This window comes from Citrus sinensis, chromosome 3 (assembly GCF_022201045.2).
Source record: "Citrus sinensis cultivar Valencia sweet orange chromosome 3, DVS_A1.0, whole genome shotgun sequence".
Lineage (NCBI taxonomy): Eukaryota > Viridiplantae > Streptophyta > Magnoliopsida > Sapindales > Rutaceae > Citrus > Citrus sinensis.
The window spans coordinates 1,075,083-1,101,289 of NC_068558.1; the positions used below are offsets into that span (position 1 = coordinate 1,075,083).

The 26,207-nt window shown below is 36.5% G+C and overlaps 5 protein-coding genes across 7 annotated transcripts; all 5 read right to left on the reverse strand.

Annotated features, from left to right (window-relative positions):
- Positions 1–262: 262 nt before the first annotated feature.
- LOC112497726 (uncharacterized) lies at positions 263–4,954 on the reverse strand. The gene is made up of 9 exons (XM_052438091.1): positions 3,848–4,954; positions 2,606–3,368; positions 2,368–2,520; positions 2,175–2,279; positions 1,658–2,091; positions 1,188–1,572; positions 1,006–1,101; positions 779–907; positions 263–661 (listed from the first exon to the last, which is right to left on the reverse strand). The coding sequence occupies exons 5-9, from the start codon at positions 1,660–1,662 to the stop codon at positions 263–265; spliced, it is 1,014 nt and encodes a 337-aa protein (XP_052294051.1). The 5' UTR covers positions 1,663–2,091; positions 2,175–2,279; positions 2,368–2,520; positions 2,606–3,368; positions 3,848–4,954.
- Positions 4,955–5,092: 138 nt separating this feature from the next.
- On the reverse strand, positions 5,093–9,848 carry LOC102616287 (probable GABA transporter 2). Of its 2 annotated transcripts, none has more exons than XM_025098584.2 (7): positions 9,428–9,848; positions 9,099–9,329; positions 8,172–8,269; positions 7,159–7,255; positions 6,413–6,543; positions 5,948–6,184; positions 5,093–5,866 (listed from the first exon to the last, which is right to left on the reverse strand). In XM_025098584.2, the coding sequence occupies exons 1-7, from the start codon at positions 9,510–9,512 to the stop codon at positions 5,477–5,479; spliced, it is 1,269 nt and encodes a 422-aa protein (XP_024954352.2). In that variant the 5' UTR covers positions 9,513–9,848; the 3' UTR covers positions 5,093–5,476. The 2 variants fall into 2 exon arrangements, with proteins under 2 accessions (XP_024954352.2, XP_015385277.2); XM_015529791.3 differs by having other exon boundaries at positions 7,159–7,345; positions 9,428–9,845.
- Positions 9,849–10,152: 304 nt separating this feature from the next.
- On the reverse strand, positions 10,153–12,902 carry LOC102616879 (high mobility group B protein 6). The gene is given in 10 exon segments (XM_025098583.2): positions 10,153–10,428; positions 10,513–10,597; positions 10,692–10,783; positions 10,862–10,980; positions 10,983–11,028; positions 11,124–11,189; positions 11,281–11,386; positions 11,478–11,749; positions 11,855–11,974; positions 12,386–12,902. Coding segments are annotated over 10 exon segments (1,461 nt in total). The 5' UTR covers positions 12,836–12,902; the 3' UTR covers positions 10,153–10,323.
- A 1,205-nt stretch (positions 12,903–14,107) lies between these two features.
- LOC102617190 (protein trichome birefringence-like 23) lies at positions 14,108–17,793 on the reverse strand. The gene is made up of 4 exons (XM_006476345.4): positions 17,295–17,793; positions 17,172–17,204; positions 16,596–16,891; positions 14,108–15,205 (listed from the first exon to the last, which is right to left on the reverse strand). Exons 1-4 carry the CDS (start codon positions 17,533–17,535, stop codon positions 14,432–14,434), a joined length of 1,344 nt encoding a protein of 447 aa, XP_006476408.2. The 5' UTR covers positions 17,536–17,793; the 3' UTR covers positions 14,108–14,431.
- A 2,473-nt stretch (positions 17,794–20,266) lies between these two features.
- Positions 20,267–24,353, reverse strand: LOC102617481 (uncharacterized). 2 transcript variants are annotated; one of them, XM_052437916.1, is made up of 5 exons: positions 23,760–24,353; positions 21,340–23,638; positions 20,937–20,997; positions 20,625–20,863; positions 20,267–20,464 (listed from the first exon to the last, which is right to left on the reverse strand). In XM_052437916.1, the coding sequence occupies exons 1-5, from the start codon at positions 23,872–23,874 to the stop codon at positions 20,410–20,412; spliced, it is 2,769 nt and encodes a 922-aa protein (XP_052293876.1). In that variant the 5' UTR covers positions 23,875–24,353; the 3' UTR covers positions 20,267–20,409. The 2 variants fall into 2 exon arrangements, with proteins under 2 accessions (XP_052293876.1, XP_006476409.2); XM_006476346.4 differs by having other exon boundaries at positions 20,625–20,848; positions 23,760–24,349.
- Between the last annotated feature and the right edge of the window lie 1,854 nt (positions 24,354–26,207).

A 26,207-nucleotide genomic window follows, 5' to 3' on the forward strand; every position in this document is an offset into this window, starting at 1 on the left:
TGCGGCCGGTGTCATGAACTTGGCCATAATCATAAGCGATGTAAGAATCCTATTGCGTCGACTCGAAGTTAGTTGTATTTTGTGTGTTATTCGTTGGTTAAAACTATTATTATTTTTGTGTTACGTTGGTTAAAACTGTTATTGTTTTTTGTATTTCGTTGGTTAAAATTGTTATTATTCATAAAACTTTATTTTATTTTAAAGTTCAAAATGTGAGGCATTAAAATTATATAAATTTCAACATTGAAATTACTACATAGGTCTACAATATAATATCGTCATTAAATATATCAACCGCAATCTTCTTTCTAAAGTACTCGACATGACTAGCGTTAAACTCCAACCTAAGCCTGAACATTAAATACATCGTAACCATCAATACAAAAACACCGCAATCGCCAGTGCCTCTTTCTTGTTGCGGCGCGCTCTTAACTGCGATAACTTTCCACGGGTCTTCACTCCGCAACTCAGGTCGTATATTGTAGAAGCCAACATATTCCAACCATCGAGGGAATATAACTTCAAGTGGCTTGAATTTCAACTTGTACCTTTTGTCGTCGCGAAATGTGAGTAATGAGTCATAAATCCAGACTTTATTTTTCCGAAAGTCAACTCGTGCTAGTACCCAATGTGCGCCGTCCAAGTTAACAGGGATGAGTAACTGCATATAAAAATTAAAAAACATGTTCGTTATATATGAAATTGAAATACAACAAAGAAAAAACAACTCCTCGAATATTTTCAGTATAGAACATGTGAAATGTAATAAAATACATACCATATCGACATCCGTCATTGATTTTGACATTGTGTGCTGTCGCCCACAAAGATAACTATTCAAGCGGTCGTCGAATACCATTGAATCGACTGCACAATTCCCGTTATTCCATAACTGATTCAAGAACACCTAGTACATAGATAACCAAGAAATGCATAAATTAATAAAACTTAAAGGCAATAATTAAAGAAATTAAATAGTATTTATAAGTTTTGTCGGCACGTTACCCAAAAAAATGTGTCCGTATGTGTGACACGTTGGAGTAAGGCATTTGGATACTGCCGTTGTTTCTCGCTAATCAAGCGGAGATACTCGTGAATATGCTGTAGAGAAACAGAAATATTACGATTTTAAAAAAAAATTATACACAAATCCACAACAGTATACACCACGAGGAAAATATAAATACCTCATCGCCTAGCCATCCCATCGAAGCTGTCCCCAAAATTATTTGAAAGAATGACCGCGGGTGCTGGACGTTCCGGCGGACTCTGATATCACCAGTGAACCATCGATCAAACTCAGCAAACAAACTAGAGTCCTCCAATCCTCTCAGTGGATTTACATCCACACTCGTACTCATGTCAATCGCATGCTTCATGATTTGGGGTCGAGGTAACCTCCGGACGTTCTGTCCTCGCCTGACCGCGGCCAAACTTACTAACGCCCGGAGGCACCTCTGTGAACACCTGCACGCTCTCCCCACTAACATCCCCGTAGAAACTAACCAATGACGTGGGCGTAGACAAATTTTCATTGCCCACGACAGTATACACTCCATAGTCATCCGGGGCCTGTACAATCGCCAAAAAGAACATATTAAATAATTATCAAATTAAAAGTTAAACGAACATAATTATTTAATTTAAATTAGCTTACCGCATACGAGCGTGCAGTGGGAGAATCCTTATTTGGACGTTTAGAAAATGTGTCGATAAAGCCAACAACGGTTTCTTTAAAATCTTTTAATTCTGACTTATTTCATACACGTTACGATCAATCTTATCCAGCCGTCGTCGTACGTAATCATTAAACTGCTTTGTCCTCGACTAATACAAAAGAAAAAAATAAAACTTTAGAATAACAATAAAAAATAATAACAACCAAAGTGAAAAATATCGTATATTATTTATAACCTCAGAATCCCGTACGTCATCAGAGTTGTCTGTTTGCTGCGGGTGGTCATCAACAGCCACCTCATCCTCAAAAGTGTCATAACGCTGCTCTGGTATTGGGTTTGGTATGTCGTCATGATCGTCATGCTCGTCCGATTGTCTTGTAACCGACGGCATCGCGTTGATTGAGGGTTGGTGCTATATAAAGTATCATTTAAAATTACTAAATGAAAAGTCAAAAATTTCGATAAAAAAAATTTTTGTACTTACAGTATACCGACCTTATGAACCCAGTCTGGAATGCTTGGCAAGTAATCCTTCACAGAGAGCCAATATTTTCTGCTACTCTCCTTTGAATTTGGCTCAAGAGTTTGTAAAACGTCCGTCTGCCATAAATTTAATTGAAAAATTTAAGTAAGTATACCCAACTTAAATTTAGTAAAGTTAAAAAAATAAGTAATACATATTACTTACAAGACGAGATTCGTCGTTGAAGAACGAATAAACCTCCGCAAAGTTGATTCTCGAAGACGCCATAGGCTTCCATTGCAGAATGCGGGGAATCTTACTCTTCGTTTTGACGACCCATGTTGATGGTAACCCTCCGATTGCTTCATAAATCCAAGCCTACAACAACCAAAGTGAAAAATCAAATAAAACAACTATCAAATATTTAATACTATAAAACTTATTAATAAACAAAAAAAAGCACCTGCACCCCAGACGTAAATCCGTAAAGATTGTATTTTTCAATATTATGATCTGGATTTTTCAACCGAGTCTTCTTAAATTTCTCGTCTTTTTCGAACAGTGCATTGTCAAGACTCTCGTAAATCATTTCCCACGACAATAGACCCCATGGACGCTTTCGGAAGTACTGAATATCATCAACTTGGTCAAGCCAATCGAAATTAATTTGACAGTGATTTTTTCTTGCATTTAGTACTCTGTCCGCAAAATAAAACAGCGCAATCTTTAATGCGTCCATATCGTCTATTTCCTCGAAATTCAACTCCTTAAATACGGCATCAAATTGCTTCACATTAATCTTACGATGCACACCACCAAAATACGTATTCCGTAGCCTCTGCTCCATTTCATCATTTTTTTCATTGGTATCAACACCAAATGAAAGTCCAGTAACCAAGCACCATTCGACAATTGACAAGCGAATCAAATGCTTACCAATTTGAAACCATAACTGATCCTCACGGCTATCTTCTTCATGGGCCACTTAACGCAGTAAAAGATTATGCAAAATTACCCCACTAAATGGAAAACTTCGACACTCCAAGAAATGCCCAAATATATCCTTTTTGAACATACTCAACTGCCGCTTTGTTAATTTTTCCTCGATAGCTTTTACGACCGAAGATAACATACACATGCTCGAAATTCGACCAGGAAAGTGATCAGCATAACGAAAATACATCTTGCCTACTTCAATATCCGGTGATTCTGATTTCGCCATGTATCTGTAATATTTATAAAATTATTACATTATATTTACAGAAATGAAAAATTAACTCGTTAAAAAAAAAACTCTAATTTTTGGGTGCGACAGGCAAGCCTGTCGCTCCAAAAAACTGGTGCGACAGGCCCTCTCGCACCAAAAAATTGGTGCGCCAGCAAGCCGCTCGCACCAAAAAATTGGTGCGACAGCAAGCCTCTCGCACCAATCTGGTGCGTGAGGCTTGCTGTCGCACCAGATTTGGTGCGACCGCAGGCCGCGCCTGGGCGCGCGCTGCTGCCCAGCGATGGGCGCCGGCGCGCGCCCTGCCCCCCTCCCTTCCCACCCCCAAAATTAAGCGCAATCACTCCAAAATCAAAAACAGTACTCCCAAACACCACCAACCACCACAAACATCATCACCACCATTATCAATCTCAAGCTATAACTATTATTATTCTAAAATCTCATTTTAAATTAATGAAAATAAGAAAAATGACTAACCTAGGTTTTGTTGAAGGTTGTGGATCGTAGATCGGATGCCGGTGAGAGATGGAGCCGCCGCCGACGAGGGTTGATGTCGCCGCCGATGATGGGAGTTGGATCGGTTTGGGAGAGATGAGAGAAAGGGAGTGTTGGGGAAGAGATGAGGGAGGGGTATTTTAGACTCAAATGTTGTTTAATGGCTAATGTTGATAGAAATATTTTTGGGGGGTTAAGATGAAAAAAAGCAAAGTTTTTTTGGTTATTAGTGTAAATTTCCCAAAAATAAAAAGGGGAACTAATAATTTGAGAATGGTTTAAAGGCTTTGAGTGGGTCTGGCTCAATTATTTTAAGGATCCACGAAGAGTATTTGTGCTAATGCATGACTTCAGATCTCTTTGGCCGATTACACGGATTGAACAGTTGATTTCCTACATCTTTGACAAATCAAACGTTAGTTATATCTGAGGAGACTTTTTCCATGCCTCACATCTTTTTAGCTATATATGTCGGACTCCTAAGTTAGTGGAGACCTCTGATTGGTGCTGCACGTAGCTGCCAGATAAATGTTGCCTGACAGCCTGAGCAATTCTATACATCCATTACATATCACGTTTCTGGTTCGAATGATCCTTTGCTGTTTTTGGAAAACATATCGAAGTCGAAGCCCTTTAAACAAGCAAAGTGTCTTTGACTGAAAAAATTCCAAAACAGGGCTGGCACAAAGACCAAATTGGCTGGATTCAATTACCACAAATAACTGATATATGGCTGAACGCCAATTTGTGTTATCGTGTGTGTATCTAAACAGAATGAAAAGCTCAAGAAGAACAAATAAATAAAAGCTTAGTCCTTGTTAATCACAAGAGATTGAGATTCAAGTCAATGATTTTGAAGGGATTAAAACTCGATCTACTTTGTCTGTCATAACGTGTACAAGGCTAACTCTGTAGCGTATGTAGTTGACTAAGTCCTATTTTCGAGTGTATGATACTCCATGATTCTACATCTTCGTTTTCGTGTAGAAGAACTTGCCAAGACCAAGGGTCATTCTAAAATTAAAATACTAATCATACGCAATGCTTTTAGTCTCTCATTAATTCGAACCTGTGTCTCTTTCAAGCTTCTGATCAGTTGTGGAGTAATGCGCGTTCTTGTTAGTTCTATGAACTTCACTTTCAAGGAAACCAATTAGAAGGAAAATTTTAAATGAATCCATTAATAAATGTAATCAATCTTGCGTGTGAATCATTCAATCTGAGTCGTGTTCAATCAGAGTTTTATTTCTAGTCAATGATGAGAACCATGGCTTTCGCCTTGGACAGCAATCAACTCTGGTTATTAACCCGAAAATGACAAAGCAGAAACAGTCTTGGTACCGCCACATATTTAATGTTCTTTGCCTAGTTACCTTTATATCCCGTACCGTTTTTCGATATGCAATACAAGTTTTAAGTCAAGAGAGCTTCCACATATGACCAGACTCTACACGACGAACTGCCTCATCCTTCTTGCAGTTTGTGTTAATCGTGACCGCGAAAAATCAAATGAAAACGAGCAATTCACACAGATGTCACACTTATATCCAAGCCCAGAGGGCTACTTACGCTGTACAATTCAAAGCAGTGTACGTGTATAGCTGAGGGTGATTAATCAACCACATCACTGCTAAAGAGCTTGAACTTGTTCGCATCAAGAATCAGCTTTCTTGTGGAGGAGAATGCACCCATAAATCCAGCACCTGTGAACACAGCCATGATAGAAATATTGGTCCAATAGATGATGGACGTTTTGGGAGGTTTGTGGGTCATGTTGTAGAGAAGCATTGGGAGGATGAAATCAAGAGGGATAAAGCCAATCGCCCCAACCACACCGTTAATGTCTCCAAAGAATGGAAGCATTGCTGCCATGAATCCACAGAACATCATGTACAGTGTTCGAAGAATCAGCCTTGGAATAAGGTTTCTTTTCGAAAACAACCCTTGCTTTACATCGGCTGATTTCTTCTCCATGATCTCAAAAGCTACTTGAGAATATACCTATGTTACATTGGAGGAAGGTTACCTCATTTTAGCCAGAAAGTGGAATAGTTGCAATGAAGAGTGAAACTGTGGGCTTACCAAGCCAATAGCAAAAAGCTGAAGAAGAACAAAAACAACAGCTAGACCAATAACTGATGTTGGAGCCAACGAAGGTCCATTGTCTGGCATTAGGCTCTTGAGAATGTTTGAATTCGATTCATTTCCAAATGCCCAGTATCCAGAAACTGCAGCTGAGTAGAACGTAACAAAAATTACACTGTAACACATTAGAAGGCCTTTTACCATTTTCCCGGTAGCTGGTGGAGCCAAAGTTGCCTGTATTAAAGCCATTGAAAAATTGATATCCAGAAAGCATGTGTGAAGCAAATTATTTACAACCGCATTAGGTGAGCTAAGCTAATCAATGACTCGATTGGACCAAGCAGCAGTTTACTTCTGTGCATCATAAATGACAGTTTGCTCCTAAGCTACCTAAGAAAGAAGCTAAATCTTACAATTGATGAAGACGCTGAACATAGAGATGTATAAAAGAGTTGAGGTTACCTGTATTTCAGGTAGTATCCCATTTCCAAAAATGGCAGCTATTATGGAGATAGAAGTGAAGGCACTAAAAATCCTTGCTGATTTTGAAGACTCTAAGGAATAGTCCTTTGGAGGAGCATTTTTAGAGAATCCTGCATGAGAAGTAAATTTTCTTCAAACTCAATTTCTGCTCTACCGAGTACCAAATGAGTACCAAGAGTCATCGTTCAAGACTATGTCCACAAGTTTATTGGTTCATCAGAGAGTGGCGCCAAGACATTCACATGCTTACTATAATGAATCTCAACCTAGTGAATTTTGCATTATACCTAGGAGAAAGAAACTGAGACGGCAGTCCAGTGCCAATTTAGGATGAGAACACGGATTGGTGCAATCCATGAAAGTATCAAGCTGATTAAATAATCCAAATTCAGGGCTCATACTTCGAGACAAGTATGTTGACAATGAACTACCCTGTTTCTCTCTAGTTTATCATTGTATATTCTTGATCCAAGCATCAAGAAAAGTTATAGATGCACTCTTCGAAAAAAAGATAAACTGGTAGTGATTTTTTCGTATTTTAGATGCAAACTACATGGCTTAACAGCAGAAATGCCATGGAGCATATGAAGTTGGTTTAGTTTTTGAAGCGAGGTGAATAGTTGTCAATGATATAAACTGTTGCATGCATACATAGAAATATTCATACCAAGGAATAGATGCATGGTAATATATACAGACTAAAGATAGGAAGAGGATTTGAGTACCTGCATTAATACAAGCACCAACTACAAGGAAACTGTAGCCCAAGCTAAGCAACAGAGAGACAAGGTTGATGTGTCTGAGGGAGTGGAAGGTTGGAAGCTGAGAGAGAACTATCATTACCACTGTCACCATTGCTATGAACTCGTACAGTTTCAAAGACCCGTTGGGATAAAGATCTGAATACATTATCTAATTGCAGCCCAAAAGGGAAAGTCAAGAAAAGAAGAAAAAGTGGAATAAGACCAAAATAAGACATTGTTATCCTGATAACAGAATCCTAAATTGGAAGGTCACCCCACCTCAAACAATCTAAACGAAAAGCCAGCTTTTATTTTTAAAGATGTGTAAATATTAGTTGACAGTCAACAATATGTATACCGTGTAGTGTTAAGTTTCCTTCTGAATTCTTTTAAATTAAGGAATGATGATTGATTATTATTAGGAACTCTCTTGCTCAACATGGTATACTAGAATACAACGATGGTAAGTTGGTAACCACATAATCCCCGCATCTTCCTTTGGCTCATAGATTGTATCGAATTAGTTGTTATGGCGGCACTAATGCTGTTTGATATTGTGGTGCAGTGGCCTTTTAAACCGCAATAGCTGCTAAGTTAACATACCAAAATGCTAATTGCTAAAAACAAAGAGTCCAAATTAAGTTCCTTGAAAGTATGTACATTCTGGTTCTCAATTATGTTTGCACTGGAGCTTCTGATTTACCGATAATGAACACAACTCTTCAACAGGTAACATCTAATTCTTTCTGGTCCAATGTGCCTTAACAGTTCCATTAAGCCAAGGTCACCATCATCAAACAAAAAACTAGCACAGACCTCATGAATAGCAAACTATGGAATCCTATCATTATTAAAAATTAATATAATGGTCCCACATATCCTTAATAAAATACAGAAACGTTAAAATCTGTTTACAGGACAGATCAAACTTATCGTTTGGATAAGTTTGAATCAAATTCAACAACACTTCTAGTTGACAATAATAATAATAATACCTGTAGGCATTCTCCCGCAAGTAAAATTGCTCCTATTCCTACTCCAGTGTTGATCGCCGTTTGAATAAATATTACAAAATAAAACATCCATCCGGACCCTGCAAGAGAACACAAGGCACTGTCGCTTAAATGATTATTGCAGCAATTTTTTTTTTTTCCTTTTACGGTTGTTTTTGCAAATTACATTTGATTCTATATGACAATTCCATCGTTAAGCCACGGAAATAATTTCAGAATATTTTTTTTTTACAATAAAAGCAAAAGCATTTTGTGTTGGCACAAATCAAGTTTCTTAGGATGATGAATTGATGACATAATACATACCTCATATTCTAATGAACAAAATTAAAATGACTCTTTAAGGTAACATAGGTCATGCCGGCACATCGTCACATCGAAACGAACAACAGGTGGTATAAGTCAAAAAAAAAAAAATCATTATGAATTGTGTGCGCATGCTTTAGAGTTAGCGTTCACATCAGCAACATAAACTCCACTAGAATTTTTCAAATTTACCTATAATTAAACATAATTCCAAAATCTATCCGCACTGCTAATAAATCTTTAATAAGAAGAATGAGTTTTAAAAATCTTTATCACCCGAATAAAGTTCAAGGCATTGGTTTGGCGAGAGATGGACCCCATGCTGCACCCGACCCACCTAAAATGTTTCTATTTTCAGAAACAACTTCTATTTTCAAAACGCTATCGTTAAGTTGGAACGGTTAATCCAAGCGCGAGCTTCTATTTACTGCCACGTGTATTTTGAAATTAAGTTCAACTAACATTTAAAATATAAAGTCCAAACTGGAAACAGTTATTCAGAATAATAAAATTCAGGTAAAACGTTTCGTTTTCTGTTGAGAAGAAAAGAAAATTAATAAATGAAATTACCAAAAGAACCGGTGAGTTAGTTACAGGAGTCACCTAAAACGTCGGCGGCAAGCTCGCGGAATCGGATGTGGCGACGACCAGCTTTCTCACAGTGGTCTAGAACCTTAGACATTAGATAATAAGAGTAGAAGGTGACAAATCCCATCACCGTTAAGCATGTAAATCCCAGGCCCCAGCCTAGCCCCCGAAACACGTACGGCAGCGTCAGTATCGTCGGTCCCACTATCGCCGTCGTTAGATGAAACCCCGCGTGCCACCACTCCCCTGATATTAGTTATCATTAAAAAAAAAGAAATTAATATGATACTTTTTTTATTTACAAAAGAAGGTTAATAGGATATGGATTCGTGAGTTCAGATGACCTTTTGACTCCAGAACAAAGGCGGCGCCGGCATCGGAGTCTCGGCAGACCTCCAAGAAGGGGTCCGGTTGAGTAGGCTGAGCCATTGAGTGGGCGGCTGGATAAGTTTGTTTTTTTTCAGTTCATGACAAGAAGAAAAAAGGATTAAAAAAAAAACAATGAGAGGATTAATAATATATAAACCCAGATTCTCGGGGGCGTCGAAAAGAAGGGAAGGGAATCGCGTATGTAATGATCACATCAGATTCGTTTCTTTGTTTATATATATTTCAGCAAAAAAAGAGACTTAGAAAAAAAATGCAATTCAAAGATGGGTTCAGATAAAAGAAAGCAAATCGATTTCGAGAGGTGTTTCGTAACAACTTGTTGGTAACATTTTTGTGACTCGGTTTGCCCTTGGATGTTTTGATTCGACTAAGTATGGTATCTTTTTTACTCAAGATAGGGTAGTAATAAAACTAATCTAAATATCTAATGATTCAGATGAATTTTCGTTCCATTCAGATAAGTGTCTAATATCAAATTTGCCATCGACAAGTTAATTCTTTCTTTTCCTTTTTCTGTTATTAGTGCGTTGCTTACACGAAATTCTCAAAATTGCGTGCCGTGTTTAGTTAGACGTCTAAGAAAATCCGAAATCCGGACAAAATCAGATCACTCCAATATTGCGCATCATAGTGGTTGGATTTGCACTTGTGTATCTTAATCTGTTCAATACAGATTAAATTGAATCTATTGAATCTAGATTAGCACTCCATTGAATCTATCAAATTGAAATAGCAAAATGGTTGATGACAAAAGCTACCCCCAAAGCTAGCCATCAAACTGATGGCGCATCCCCAACTACTACTATTTCAAATACAATAAGATTTGAAAAGCTTTCATCGTGGTGCTTTTTCAGCTGGCAACGGATTTGTTGTACTCTTCCAGTGCCTTCTTGTATGCCTCCATTGCTTCAGCTGCCTTTGCATTCCAATCTTGCTTCTCTTCTTCTCCAAGTTCCTGTTCATTACTCAAAAACACATAATTAGCCTCTTCACATGGAAATATTAAATACACATAATTAGGGGATACACAAAATTTCACCTTCCATTTCACTGAAATCAGTGCATTGATGGTAGAGTTGTTGGTCCCTGGCCGCTCCTCCAACAAGATTTTCCTTGCTTCTTTGCTGCACACCATTTCAACAAAAGCACAAACTTAGCAACTGTTCACTCCGACATTTTCCACGGAAGCTACTTTTTAGTATGTACTGGGTATTTTACCTGAACAGCAGGAATGAAGATGCAGGCTTCTTAGGCCTGTTCGGATCAATCTCCTGTTGTTTCTTTTTCTGGCGCTTCTCTTTGTTTTTCTGCTATAATGTAGTATGTCATTTAGGGAAAGTCGGAAGCCAATAATCAACCCCAGTTGGTAAAATAAATTCACTATGAACCTTGATTATGTTATCAGTCTTCTCTTTCTTCTTGAGAAGTTGTAATGCTTCCTGTTTTTGAAGTTTCATCAGTTCCTCCTCTTCTTTCTTTAGACTAAGAGCTCCTTCATCCTTCGTTTGTAAGCCTCCATTTCTTCATTATATTTCTCCTTGTTCTTCTTTGCTATCTATGAGTTTCGAACGGACATAGGAGCAAATTAGGAAAATCTTTCAATTAAAAAGATAAATTCTTATCGGGTGGCTGTAAATTGTAAATGCAAACCTCCTCGTAAGGTCTTTTCTGTTCTTCTGTCATGTTTTTCCATTCTTCACCAGTGATCTTTGCGACCTGCCAAAGAACAAAACACTTCAAATTGCCTGAAGAGAAAATCAAATTCTGCAATTAAAGAAAGTCTGAAGATGGATATGCTTTCAGTTACCTCCAAGACATTCTTGTTGTCCGCTAGTAAAGCTGCCCTTCTCTCGCTTGAGAACAGGAAATATGCAGTCACAGGATGCTTTGGCTTCAATGGATCCTTCTCTTTCCTTTAAAGAAACAATGAGGAAAAATCAATCAGTAATCCTAATGTCATATACAAAGAGCAAAACAGATAAAGGAGGAGGGAGAGAACTGTACTTGGGCTTCTTGTTCTCTTTATCAGCTTCCTGTTTGAACTGGAGATATTGTTCAAGCAACTCCATAGCTGTCTTTTGTTTATGCTCCTCCTCTAAGAGTTTCATTGCTTCACTTTCACGCCTCTCCTTGGCCATTACCTGCAAATAGGCTTCCTTCTCAGCCTGATACTTCTCCTCATAAGGCTTCTTCTCTTCTGCACTAACATTCTTCCACTTGGCACCCAGAATGTTTGTGATCTCTTTGAATTCTGCTTCTGGGTTCTCTTTCTTGACCTATAAAATATTGTATAGATCATAGAAAACAGATCCCGAAAAGATTATCAAATTGTAGAGAGCATGGATTTACAATTGAACAAGGAAACAATTTCTCTGTGCTACCTCATTCCATTGATCTTTGCACCATAGAATGTAAGGTGGAGATGGCCTTTTCCTCTCAGCACATCCCTTCTTCTTTCTGTCCTGTTCTTTGTCTTTCAAACATTGAACAATTGGGAGAGTCTGATGAAATAATTATACAAAAGTCACTACTCCAAGAAACCCATTCAAAAATCGACAATGCAATATTCCATCACTTTTCCAACAATTTCTCAGCAAACGAACAGAAAATAAGATATATATGAGGAGCAAAATTGAATCATCAAAAAGCTATTGCCCTTCCGAATACTGACAAGCCCTAGCAACCCAAGAGAATCAAGAATCATCTGAATATTCTACTACCAATTTCTCTGTGCTACCAATCAAGAATCATCCTTTTCCAATTTTGTCAAACCCTAACAAATCAAATGTAGAGAGAATCAAGGGAAAAAAAGAAAAAACAAAAAGCTGTACAAAACCCCTAACCCTAAAATTTGAACACAAACAGAAAAAATTCCTTCTTGGAAAAACAAAACGAAAGCCAAGAAAACATACCATGTTGGGCTTAAACTCCTTCATTTTCTGTAACTTCTTCAGCTCCATATGAAGCTTCTCCTGCTCTTTTCCTTGCAATTCTAGTTCTTCCTCCTTCATCTTCAACATCTCATCTTTCTCCTTCAACAACTCCTCAGTCTTCTCCTTCTCTAACTTCATCTTCTCAAGCATTTCTTGCATTTCTTGCAAGTCTTTGTCAAAAGATGTATCTTGCTTTTTCGTTGCCTGCTTTGCTTTTCCCTTCGCTGCTGCCTTCTTGGGCTGAGAGAGACTCTCGTGGTTCTCTTTAGAAAGGCCTGCATCTGGTGGATTTGGGATTGGAGATTGAGAGGGGGTTTGTGCCATGACAACAGCTTCATTTGCCAAGGAATTCTTTGGTTTCAAAGCTCTTCTACTTCTTGGTTTCTTTGAAGGTTCCACGGCCATTGAAGCAACATCAGAACTAGCCATGACTTGAGAGATGGAGGGATAAAGAAAGCAAAAGACTAAAAGATTTCTAAAGATCTAGGATCGTTAACAGGGTGGAAGGGCGTTTATATAGAGGCAAATGGGGCAACGGTCGTTTTTTTCAAATTTCAAATCAATTCTTCAGATTTAAGGAGCGGTTTTGGGGTCCGGGAAGAGGGTAAAGTTTTAAATTTTAATGACCGTTGTTGGGTTTACGTATTTGTATGAAATTATCCATTTTTTTAAACTTTATTTACCATAAAGTGGGCTACATTACTTACATGAAGTTTCTTTCCACTATGGTTATTATTATTATTATTTTTTAATTACACCAAGGTTTTGAATTTTTTAAAATTTTAATAGTGTTGGTCAACTTTTGACTAGTAGGTCATTAACTTCTTTTTTAAAATGAAAAATAGTACGGTTTTATTTGAAAAATCGTTTGGAATGATTAGTTTCCTCTCCTGTCTCTTTTTTTTTTCTAGTCTCTAATTGTTTCTAAAATTTAGTAAAAAAATAACTTAATTATAATAAAATGACATAAGTTGACTTGATTGTCAACATCAAAATTTAATACTCAGTCTTGACTGCTTATTTCACTATAAGAGAATAAGAGATTATAAGAGAAAAAAATTAGTAAAAAATCTGTATTCCTTCTAGAAGAGAGCTTATTATTTTTTTCTACTTTTCTATTATCATATAAGTAAGTAAATTGGCATTTAAAGAGTATAATTAGATAAAATTTTGAAGATGCTCTAATATTACTAGAAAAGAAAAACAACTAAGAGAAGGTTCTTGTCCCTTTTGAAAAATAGCTAATTTTTTTTTTTCACTTTTCTATTGTCATACAAGTACGTAAATAAATATTTGAAGAGTAAAATTAAATGAACATTTTTTAAAATACTCTAACTTTGTTAGCGAGGTCAATGGATCTCTCTCTCTCTCTCTCTCCCTCTATATATATATATATATATAGATTACCAATGGATCTAACCTATGCCCTCATTAACATATGCTAGGACTCTTTTTTTTTTTTTCCAAATTCAAAATTGTATATGTGTAGTTAGCACCCCAAAAATGGTGGATAAAATTCCCTCCAATATTTGTAAGCATAAAAATTGAAACAATGTCATAAATAAACTTAATTTATATTGTCCTAATACGTTTTTTTATTGCAAATATCGGGAGAGTTTTGATTATAAGACATATCTATATCCATGTTATTAAAAAAAAAAAAAATTGATAGCGAGACTCTTCGAGTATCCATCACACGAGTCACCAGGAAGACAAATGAATTATTTAGGGAGTATAAACTTCAATAGCTGTGGAGCTTCCACAATATGATACAATCACTTGCAACAATTAAATTTAACAACCAAGTCATTAAGGACAACAACAGGACTACAAATAAGCTATCTACTCGTAAATCTCTTCATCTCTTAGATTCCACTAGAATATAAGTGTAAATGATCCCAGAACTAATTGGTATTCACAGGACAGCAATTCATCCATCTACTCTTGACGTGGAGACATCACTAGGGTTTGTACTGTTAAAATTTTAACATGAAGAAGGCAGACTCCGATCCTTGATAACCTTTTTCATCCATTAACCACTGTCTCCATTATCAAATCATTCCAAGTATCAATTGGACCAGGCAAGCACCAATGCAAACAATCATTCTGAACTTTAGCATCTTTGTCCTTGGCAAATGGTTGAAACTCACGGTATGCACCTGGGTGCCCATCAGGTCTCAATAACAAAAGATTAGTGAAGTCTAATAGTTTGAGTTTCACTCCATTTTGAGAAGCTCTTGGCACTGCCTTCTCAAACTCTTCTAATTCGATGTTCCGTAGAATCCTGTTCAAGTCCTTCAACTCAATGTCACCTTCTTTAACTGGCATCATTTTCTGACAAGACCCCCCATTATGCCATTCCCCATTTTCGAAGTGATCTGGCGTTGATGTTCTGAAAAAGACGAGACCCTTGTGTTTGGATGCTGCTATGAAGTCCATAACAGAACTGAGGGTTTTTCTATAAGCAAAATCAAACCCCAACTCTGTCAGGTTCCTTTTAGGACAGTAATGGCAGCCCACCACTGTATCATTCTCATAGTAGATTGAAGATTTGAGAAACCACTTTCCAGTTGAAATTATCATGTAGTCCAAGTTCAGGTACTGTTCTGTCCATTTCTTATCCAGTTTGTCGAGATGCAGCTGAACTTCAGATGTTGAAACACCATTATAATCTTCAAAAATTGCAGCTTTTGCTAGGAAAGGGGACCAAATAACTGACACAGAGAAATTATAAGAAGGAAAGTGCCATCTTTTCGATCTATATTCTTCATCATGGTAAACTTCAACAGCTTGTTCTACCTGAAGCCATAAATGTTAAACCTAGTCAGTTTTCCTGCAATAGGAAAAATAAGAACAGCATGTGTTTCTACAAAAGCTTAACAGAAGAAAAGAACATTCACAATTAACCTCTGCTAAAAACAATAAGCTCTCAAGTTGCACAAATTCTTCACAAAATATTTATGCATGCTGGAAGCAATAACTAACAAACTATGGCACGCTGGAAGTAAGAAAGAGTCATAATGGTAAAGACATTCAATCTCACAATCAAAATTCATTCTATACAGTTTGTGAAGTTTGTAATGAGTCGGAAAAAGAAGTCAGGAAACTGGAACCACTTAACAGAAACAAGTCCAGAACACAGATAATGATGGAAATTTCAAGATTACCAACAGTCTCGCAACAAACGAATTGAACAATTAAGTGACAGATACATAAGATATTTGGATAGAAATAAAACAATTGTAATCTAAATGATCCCTCAAACCATGCACCAATAGAAGCGAATAGCATCTTACAGCCAAAAAGGAAACTGCTTCTGGCAAGCATTACGATTTTTTAAAATAACTGCCTAGCTGACCAAAACTAAAAGGCAACAAAGATTAAAATTCATTTGTTGCTACAGAAGCTGTTATCAATGTATAAGATTAACAAAAAATCCAGTGCCATGGGGAAACTCCGTCTTTCCGTGACACAGCAGGACATTTACTCCTGTTTTTCACACAGTGAAATCTCACAAAACCGTAGTAAAAGTTGTAAATAAATATTGAAACCAAGAAATGGAGACGCATCTTTGGATAACAAAGGATGCATTGACGAACACCAGCAACAAATCTCCTTAATAAATACTGAATGGTTTCTCTGTTGTGCACTTTCCTTATATTCATGAACAAGAGCAGTTGGAGCATCTATTGACTAATTACACATCACCAACGCATAAGGTGATTTAATGAACAGAAATTGGAAAAATCAAAGAACAAAATAAAGGTGGTTAGATAAAACTTGCTACGTTAGAGGGCAAGGCGAACATTTTGATGGAGCAGGGTCTAGTACACATCAATGATTATGACTAAAGGCTTCTCCAGAAGTGTTTCACCAAATAGCGGCACTATCTTACAAAGATAGCAAAAGGTCCTTAATGAGGATGACATTTACACAAACTAATTAAAAGAGGCCATTTACATCACAATTTTACAGAGGTCTAAAACATTAATTGGCAATTTTAAGTACTCTGCTAAGATAATGTTAAAGGTTTATGATGATAGCAATTTTAAGTATTCTGTAAAAATATTGCCAAAATTTTTATGATCAAGTACTATGCAAGACGAGAAAAAGACCAAATTTAAGTTCTTATTCAAACACCTACAGCCCACATATAAATTTGCTGTAAATTTCTTAGCTAGTCTCATACCGTTGAGAGCATGCACAGTAATGACTGTACATGGTTACGAGATATTGAATCACCAATCAAAGCCCAAGTTTTATTCCTCATCAAGTAAAGAAAATTTTCAGCATTGAATGGAGGCAACTCGCAATTTTCTGGCCTCCACCGCCAATATAAATACCCTGAATCAGGCCGCCCATTTCCCATACAATTCTGGTGAGACTCGATCAAGGGACAGCTTGCATTAGTGTAAACTGGGCCTTTTAGGTTGGGAACCCAATCCCCAGTAAAAAGATCACATTTTTCTGCTCCAATTTCTGGTTCTGCCAACAATACTTCCGTCAAAATATAAAACCAATAATACAGCTAAAGGTTTAAACGAATTAACCATTGGTAAAATGGAAGATTTTAGTAAACAAATAAAATGGTCATTTAATATGAGTAAAGAACGCCAGATCAACTATACACGTAAAAACAAAGCAGATCACCCCCAAAATGAGTTAATGTTCTGAGCATTGGTATAGTAAACCAATTATTAATAAAACAAAGTAAAAACTTAACAAAAATCCAACTAAAATAAACCGAATTTGATTGATTTGGTACCTTTTTGAGGCATCTCATTCTGATCTTCAGCTTCTGAGACAACGGAAAAGACAAGCTCATTCATTGCCACAATACAGGCTATAAAAGAAGCAAAACCCAATTCAAAGAAGCCACATTTGTTACCTTTCTGAGGCATCTGGTTCTGATCTTCATATTCCGAAACATCAATAGTAGCAACAACCGGCGGTGTCGCTTCTGCCACCTCCGTTTTATCAACAACAGGAGTCTGTAAAAACTCTTCAGACTTAAAAAAGAAGAGCCTAAAAGCAAAACCCATCAAGAGAATAGCAACCGCTAGCCTTATAAGCAAGTGATGGTGGTTTTTCAGAGACCAACAATTACATAGCTTCCAGTTCAGCTTCATTTTGTGTTTCTCACACACAGTTTTCTATTTCTTCAATTCACATTTAGACACTTTCTAAATCTAGGTATTCGAGTTAAATCTAGATTACTGCCGGGAAATAAAATGTAGAAAATAAGTAATAACGAGATATGAAGTAGATCGAAGGGTGACCGACATTCAAGTATATCATCAATAAATGTTCATGGCTGCTTCTTACAAGAATAAGTTCTGTATTTGGTGACCTTTTGCCCCTTTATTTTATTTTTTCAAAATACTCGCTTCTTTGTTTTTTTAAATTATTTTTTAATATTTGTGGTGAGCAGATGGGTGCTCCGTTAATCATTTTCTTATCATAATGTGAAGCATGCACATGATTGATCCAAGGAAAGTAATTAATGATTCATCATTAGTTGTTTGGACAAAACTACGTTACAGAATCTGTAAGCTACAGACTGCAGCATCAGCCGTTGGATGTGGTTGGATGTGGAGTGAGAAACTAAACAAAAGAAAATCGGATGGTGGGATGACGGGAGATGTTTGTTACCGAATCTGTAACATAGACAGGTCCTAGTTGTTTAAGTATAAAAGTTGCATTTTCTCACGCACAATTTAAATTATCTTTTATTTATATATTAAAATTTATTGAAAAGTATAATATAATTATCTTTTTTTTAATATTAAGATTATAATAAAATTTTTAAAAAGAAGTGTGGACTAATTTAATAAGTTATTTATAAAAAATAATCTCGTGTATGTTTTTAGAAAACAGTTGTCAAAGTAGATAAAATTATGAAATAATCACATTTTAAAAAAATTACTAAACACCATTTTTTGTCAAATTTTATAAATAAATTCCTTATAGCATTTCAATTGTATTTTCAAACAGAGGCTAAGAATTTTTTTAGGGTTAAGACACTACAACTTTTAAATCATATCTGCTGCCTAAAGTTGGCAATGGAACGGGATATGACGAGATTTGCAAATTATAATTTTGTCTTATATATGCAAGTGAGATAAAAAAAGTCTCATTTTCATCTCGTTATTTTTTTAGGACAAAAGTTTATTTTCCCGTCCCGTTAAATATCTTGTATCATCCCATAATCTTAAACAATTTTGAATGTAAACAAATAAGTTTTGACATTTTTTTTCTTTGAAGGATCATTATAATCTAATATAGCAAAAATCTTGAATATATACAAAGTAAAATAATGAAATAATATTTTTATTTTGATTACATGCACGTTTTGAATACAATTTTATGCTAATATTTTTTAATTGTCTGTTTACTTCCATTGCATATTAATATTAATACGTATGCTTCAAAAGCTATAGATTTAAACATTAACTGACTTCAGTCATGTTAAAATATCAAATAATTCAACAATATAATAATAAGTCAAACCAACGGCTAGGATTGATAATGAGATGGGATGAGAGTTGTTAATCCCAAACTTGTCTCGTATAAACAAATGAGATAAAAAAAATAGTTCAATTCCTGTCTCTTTATTTTTCTTGGGACAAAAATATGTCACGATCTCGTCTCAAATGGAATAGGATCCTGTAAGGTCCAATCCCAACACAAAAAATTACCATCTCTACTGCTGCCAAAAACAAATTTTTTATTTTTCAATTAAAGTCTATCTACTTCTACTATTTTTACAACATTCGCAACGTTTTCTTTCTATTCCTTTTGTTTTTTTCCCCTAAATGTGAAAAATTAAACAAGTAGACTCCAAATACCTAATACATGTAAGTATATGTGTGTGTGTGTGTGTGTATAACAGCAAGTCTGATCCGTTATGAACAACTAGGTCACATACTTCAGGACATGCTGTAATAATTGAAGCTTTTCTTCTTCTTCTTCTTTTTTTTTTTTCGTCCAGTAACTTGTGCCAACCAAAGTGACATTGAGATCCAAGACCACTTTCTTTAAATAAAATAAAACAGTAGTGCCTTTCAAAAAGATTAATAATAATAAACATTATTGAATATCAAGCTAGGTAGGCCATTGTAGAACGGATTTTGCATGGTACAGCTTTGATAGAAACTTGGGTTAACGCTACATGTAGGTGAAAAGCAACTGAATGAGAAAAGTGGTTAAAACTACTTTCTAAAAGTAGTAATTGTGTAATTCTTTGGTCTTGTTTGCAACAAAACACAGATATAAATTTGCGCCTGGATTATTAATTCTCGCGTCAACTCTTACACACTAAACCCCTCATCAGTCACTTTGAAATGGACCCCTCTCCTCCCCCAAAACAAAACAGGAAACACGTATAGAATTGGGAGTCTTGACCTAGCAATACAAGAAATCATAATATTTTTGAAGGTCTGTGAAAATGAAAGCTTTGTAGCTCATTAGTTGTTTTCTTGACTAGTATTATTATCTTCATTCATGATTACAATAATCTCTTACCTTCCTTAATTTTTTGTTTAATGTGGTGGACTTGTTCTTTTTACGTGTTTGTGTTCTTTAAATGATTGATAATGAGCCACCTTCCTTCTTTGACATTGTCACTTCAACTAGAAGATTTTAAGTCTATATGCAAAGTTTAGGTTACTTCTATAGTGTGCTGCCACCCCAATGACCAGTTAGATGGTTTCAGCATTATGTTGCATAAAGCACGGAGCAAGAACATGTTAGCACATTATATTGTGTAATGGTTGATGAATGGGAAACGCCAATCACAAAAAGCCAGAAGAATTACTTTTTAGATTTTTCCAGTTTCGGAAGAAATTATAAGCATGCATATATAACGAAGAGTTGGAGATTTCATTTTGTGCAAATTGTTGTATATACCAGTAATATGCAGGGAAGTTGTATACATCATTACAGGAAACATTACCATGTAAGATATACATCATTACAGGAAACAGTACCGTGTAAAATCTTAATCACAAGGCCACTTTCGGAACTCGCATGCCAAATCCACGCTTTACATTCTCAACTCTGTTCAAAATGTGTCAATGATTAGCAAAATTATTGCGATTTTTAACTTTAGGTAGGAAACGTGCTTTTGATAGATTGTTTATGATATTAATCGCTTCAACATCCTATTAAAGTTTCAAATGCAGCATATAATCATTAATAAAAGAGTAGCAACACTTACGTTGGGGCAAGTTTGCCAAGGCAATCCAGTTCATCACCAGAGTCCTCATCCAGAACTCTCCCGGAAAACTCAATAATGTATTTATTATTCCTCATAACTGGTAATCCTCTACTGGTAAGTAGGTCCAAATCTATCTGATGAAGCTCTCTCCCATTTACAAATACACCCGTATTTCCAGCAGCACAACTTGCCGGCATGGGCTGACTAAATTCTTCAATATAAGGCTGCAAAAAAAATTCCTAATGAATAAATAAACAAGGAAGTGGGTTACTGAACAAAAAGATATATTAACCAAGAATGATTTGATCTCACTAAAATTATGCCGAGGCAAGGCTGGCCCATCACACCCCAAAATCCAGCTCGGAAATCATACCTGATAAATGCAAATAGGAAATGGTAATAATAATTAAAAAAATAAATCATCAATGCTTCAATCAGAGAACTCTGTAACATGTTGTACACATTCTTTGACAATATTACAGACCCTCTTATAGAGAACAATGATCAACCCTTGCAGGACACTTTTAACTGTTATCATTCGTGCTGGGAAGAAATCATACTAGTAATTTTTTTTTAAAAAAAAATTGATTAATTTATCATTTCCTTTTCTTCTTTTCAGTTTTTAACTGCACTATATAATTTGTTCATGTTATTGTGTCATCTACAAGGCTCTTCTAGCAACCTAAACCTGACACGAACCAGTGGAAAACCTCACCAGTAATCTCCCGGTTCAATTGGCCCAGCGACCTTTTCAGCTTTTTTAAGTAAGTGGTCTGGTATCTGCTGCCCATTAACCAAAACTCTAGGTCTTGCATTCTCCGTGCTTTCAGTAGATTTCGGGAAATCTTTGAAGCTTCTCTTGATAAGACCCACCCAGAAGGTTTTGTGCCCTTTGCAGATCCTCGGTTGATCTTTTTTGCTTATCTCAACAGAGTGATGAGACAAACTGATATCAGGATAGTCATTGAAAGAAACTTTCACTTCAGTTTCATCTTTCTCAGCTTTCTGTTGCAAGGCAACCTTTTCTTGATCTACCCATTTACTCTTGCTTCCCATCTCACTACTGCTTATTTCATGGTTACTGAAAGGTACACCTCCAACTGTTGGCGGCATGTCATCCTTCGAGGGCGGCTTAGCACAGTTGGAAATATCTCTCACAATTACACCGTCCGGGCTCTGCTCGTCCGCCTTAAAAATAGAAGATGATGACCTACAGCCTTGCCTCCTCTCATTTCCACTCAAGTAAATTCTGTTTTCAAAAAGTAAATTCTGTTTAGTATCAGCAGAATGGAAGTTATAACCAGAATCAAGATCATTGGAGTAGGAGTTTGTGCCACCAGCAGTACCATAAGAACTTGCAAGACCTCCGTTCAGTGGGTCATGAGAAACATCATTAGTCTCTGCAGATATATGCTCAGTTTCTTTGGGAACAGAGATTATTAGCCTTTTGTTCTTAATTTCAAATGAATAGGAAGTTGAGCAAGTGCCACATTGTAGTTTCTGCAGATTATTTGCTATTGCCACGATTTTCATAGGTAGTTTTAGTAACTCCAAGCAATTGCAACATATCATAAATGGAGCTCCGCCTGCTATGGGATGACAGAGCCGTCTATTGCCATGGGCTACCATTACTCTTCTTGGGCGACTTTGATAAAAAGCATCAACATCTGAATCAATGTCAGCTGACCATCCTGTGTGTACCTGTGGATCTTGAGATTGCAATAAAGGAGGAATGGCTCCTAGAGGAACATGTTTCTTTGGACCAAACTCAACAGTACTGCCACGATGGTAGAAATTGGGTCTCATTGGGTCCTCCGCGAACTTTTTATTGCTAAAACTGGCTCTGGAGACTTCGGAAGGAACTTGCCAATGTTTATTGCTGCAGTGCAGGCTTGAGCATGCAGGCCGATGAAAAAAAGGTTGCCTTGGATGAGATGCAAGGAGATCTTGACTGAAATCCACATACTGCCCTGAAAAGTAATGAGGAGGTGGTTGGTTTGGGTATTGAGGTGGTGGTTGGTTGTGAGGTCTCCTAAGCATTTGTGACCTAAATGGACCTGCATGGGTGGATCTTGGAATCTGATGTGGAACAGGAACACACCTTGGATCCAAGTTGCGATCATTCTTAGAAGGAGCAGGTCCAAGGCAGTGATTGAAATTGGGAGGTTTTGCGACATGGTTATCCCCCAGAAATGGTCGCCTTGAAACATTATAAGCACGAGGGTGCCTATAAGACTCGGAAGGAGATGTTTTCCTGTCACCAAGAATTCTTTCCCTTGGTTTCTCCTCCAATCTCCTAATTTGCTCCAACAAATCATTCAACTTCCTCCGGAATTCAGCTCGGTTCTGTTCTAAGCTTTCAACTCCATTAGGCTCATCTGAGTAAACAAATTCCTTCATTGGTTTACCATGACCATAGAATGAACTCGGCTTATGGTTTGAAGACCCTTCATCAGAATAAGTAAAAGGTGAAAATCTACCATGTTCAGCAACAGCTCTGGGGCCTTCATCAAATCCCCAAACCCCCTCTCTTTCCGAAACCCACTTGTCCGTGATCACTCTCGATCTCATGACGTTAGCAGAGTTTTTCAATTTTGCATTAACTTCTCCAATACCGTTCGCCACACTAGAATTAACAGAGCTAGACCTGTTCAAATTCGTGTCCTCGTCATCTTTACAAACCAGAACATCAATTGGGTGTTTCAAAAGTTGCCTCCTGCAACTACCAACAGACCTAATTTCTCTCTCAAAATTCCTTCGACCGAGCCCCAAACCCTCGTACTTTTGCCCCACAATCGCATCATCATTACTAAACAAAGACTCGTTTTCTCTTCTTAAAGAAGAAGAAATTCTGACCAGATCAACATTTTCTTCTACACGAACTCTATCTTCATTACTACTAAACTCAGTATCATCGTTTTCCCTCTCCGACAATCTACATAAACCACCTTCTATATTATTCTCCTTGCCATAATTCTCCAAAACTACACCATTTGTAGGCACCTTCTTCTTGGCTGCGTGATTAAGACATCAACATAAGTTCACAAACCATCAATGTCTTTTAAAATTCTAAGCAAGCAACCAAAGAAAAATTAACATTAAACAAGGAAAATTATGAATAAGAAATTAACCGACCTCTGAGAACAGCACCACAGCCTCCACACTTATACAAAGAGTAGTCAGGGAGCTCTGGCAACAGATTTCCACACTTTGGGCAACGAACCAACCGAATATTGGATGCTTCAGCCATAAACAACTTCGATATTCGAATGAATGAATATTCTCACACTGAAGAAAGAACTCAGAGCAAATGTTGAAAGAAGTATTAAACGAAAGTATCACATGCACCACAAGTGCAAGATTCTTTTATGCAGGACAATCAATGGTTAAAGAGAAAATTCGTTCATTTATCATGCTTCAGATGATGGGACACGTCATCGTTTCTTTCATATCCCATTCGGGAACTTGGAGCCTCCGATAGGAGGGAGAGTTTGGAGGGAAACAAAAACAATAAGCCGACACGACCAGGACGGTTACATTGTGCTTCGAATTATAAAAGTTAAGAGGCCTTTCTTCATACCTCAATTACAAAACACCATCATAATCATGACTCATAACTTTTGGTTCTTTTAAAGTCTTTGACATCCATCACATGTTGTATTCTCACATTCACCCACGAAATCCAATGTGGTTTGTTCGTTCTCAAAACTAAGTGTATGTGGGTGTGGGTGTGGGTGGGGGTGTTGTGTGGTTTGACTTTGTCGTAACTCATACGTAATGTGCGTAATATTGAAATTTTACGCGGGGATTGGGGACTGGGACAGCTGAGTCAAATACTATGGGCAAATATGGATTTGAGAAACCACTTTTGTTCATTAAATATCTGCTTTGTTTACAAGATGCCTCAGCCCTTGCCTTACGAATGACTATGACCCAAAACAACTTTTCTTTCAATCGATTCCTGATTTAATTATAATTAATTATTCTTTTTTCTTCTGTAAATTTACGGCGAAGTAAATTAATAATGGATTCTTAGCCCATCAATGACCTCTGGGCTTTTAAGTGATAATGGACTTAAAGACCAACAAGCCCAAAAAAGACAGTGATGGGCCTGACCTCCAGAAAGAAAAAAAAAAAAAAAGGGGGAAGAAGAAGGACAGGACCGAAGACTGCAGCAGAATCGATTAAGCACTCTGCTTAGCTTGTTGGCCTTGTCGTTCCTTTCTTCAGCAGCCATCTTTCTCTTCCACATTTTCCTTCCAAAAGAAATTGGAGAAGAATCCAGCCTTGTAAAGAGCTCCCATCTTTAACTCTAAGCCCCAATAATCATCTGCTCTAAACTTACTGGATTGCATCACGAATCCCTTTGATCCACATGGAGATGGCCGTAGCATCATGTTCCTCTCAGCGATATTCCCAAGCGAAGCTATTTCAAATGAATCATATAAAGGACTCCCACAATCCTATTTGATACTTGAATTTGTATCCTCTCTTTTCTCCCCTATCTTGCTTGTGCCGTGGCCTTACTTTTTGATAACCAACAAAAATTATCATAGCTAAAATTAATTATACTTTAATTCTTGAAGAACATGAGAACATGACAAAATGGGCAAGCAGCAAGCTCTAAACCTAATACAACGAGTCACAATTATTGACAGGTGAAGCAATCTTATATTGGCCTGCTGAACTGTTGCAGTTGGGATTGTTTCATTTAAATGTTGATTTGAAACAAAAAAAATTCACTGTCAAATATATTAAAATATAAAATTTATTGTATTAAAATGTAAATAATTTAAAAGATAAAAAATATACTAACACAATATATTTTATCTTGTAATATATTAGAATTAATTTTTTTAACTTGTCTTTTATCATATTAAAGTAAGAGAATCCTTATTAAATAATGACTAAATAAATAAATTTAATTATATAAGTGACTACACACGTAACGTGCTCCTATTGATAGAGTCTATAGCTCTCCAATTAAAACTTCGGGAAATTATCATTCGTATACTATATATTTGCTCTGTTATAAAAAGTACTACAATATTTTGAGGGTGTATCAATTGTCCATCCTAAATTAACAAAAGACCACCAAACTGTTAGCTGTCGTTTGAAAGTTAACGGAATTATAGCAAATTGACGATTTTACCCTTGAAACTTAAATTAAGTAAATGAAAATTATCATTTGTATACCCTTAAATTCTTTCATTATCACTTATATCATATGAAAAGACTAAATTATCCCTCTGACATCATCCTATTTAAACGGCAAGTAACGGTTTAATGGACGGTATATATATTTTATTAACTTAGGATGAACGATTGATATACCTTCAAAGTGTCGTGATATTTTTGATAATAGAATAAATTAAAAATATACATTATGATAATTTTCCTAAAACTTCCCGCTTCTGCAGTTGGGCACCAAATCAAACCTCTCTCTATATAAAAATATGATATAGCTTCTGAAAATTTAATTTAGTAAAGGAGGCAGGCAATTATACCTAACCAAAAAGGAATTTGTCCCGTTAAAAAGTGGCTGATCTTCTTGGATTTCGTCATTGTGAAAGTATTGGGTAG

What these genes read in the sequence shown, in the direction of transcription:
- LOC112497726 (XM_052438091.1), bottom strand. An exon ending in TGGGATGGCTAGGCGATGAG is followed by an intron (nt 1,102 to 1,187) that starts GTATTTATATTT and finishes GTTTCTCTACAG; the next exon opens with CATATTCACGAGTATCTCCG. An exon ending in CAATGACGGATGTCGATATG is followed by an intron (nt 662 to 778) that starts GTATGTATTTTA and finishes TTTTATATGCAG; the next exon opens with TTACTCATCCCTGTTAACTT.
- LOC102617190 (XM_006476345.4), bottom strand. Translation starts at nt 17,535, where the DNA reads ATGAAGCTGAACTGGAAGCTATGTAATTGTTGGTCTCTGAAAAACCAC. An exon ending in GAACCAGATGCCTCAGAAAG is followed by an intron (nt 17,205 to 17,294) that starts GTAACAAATGTG and finishes CCGTTGTCTCAG; the next exon opens with AAGCTGAAGATCAGAATGAG. An exon ending in TACTGTGCATGCTCTCAACG is followed by an intron (nt 15,206 to 16,595) that starts GTATGAGACTAG and finishes TTATGGCTTCAG; the next exon opens with GTAGAACAAGCTGTTGAAGT.
- LOC102616287 (XM_015529791.3), bottom strand. Translation starts at nt 9,512, where the DNA reads ATGGCTCAGCCTACTCAACCGGACCCCTTCTTGGAGGTCTGCCGAGAC. An exon ending in CTTTGTTCTGGAGTCAAAAG is followed by an intron (nt 9,330 to 9,427) that starts GTCATCTGAACT and finishes AACTAATATCAG; the next exon opens with GGGAGTGGTGGCACGCGGGG. An exon ending in AGCTTTTTGCTATTGGCTTG is followed by an intron (nt 5,867 to 5,947) that starts GTAAGCCCACAG and finishes AATGTAACATAG; the next exon opens with GTATATTCTCAAGTAGCTTT.
- LOC102617481 (XM_052437916.1), bottom strand. Translation starts at nt 23,874, where the DNA reads ATGGCTGAAGCATCCAATATTCGGTTGGTTCGTTGCCCAAAGTGTGGA. An exon ending in CTTGCCTCGGCATAATTTTA is followed by an intron (nt 20,864 to 20,936) that starts GTGAGATCAAAT and finishes TTTATTCATTAG; the next exon opens with GAATTTTTTTTGCAGCCTTA. An exon ending in CTTGGCAAACTTGCCCCAAC is followed by an intron (nt 20,465 to 20,624) that starts GTAAGTGTTGCT and finishes CATTTTGAACAG; the next exon opens with AGTTGAGAATGTAAAGCGTG.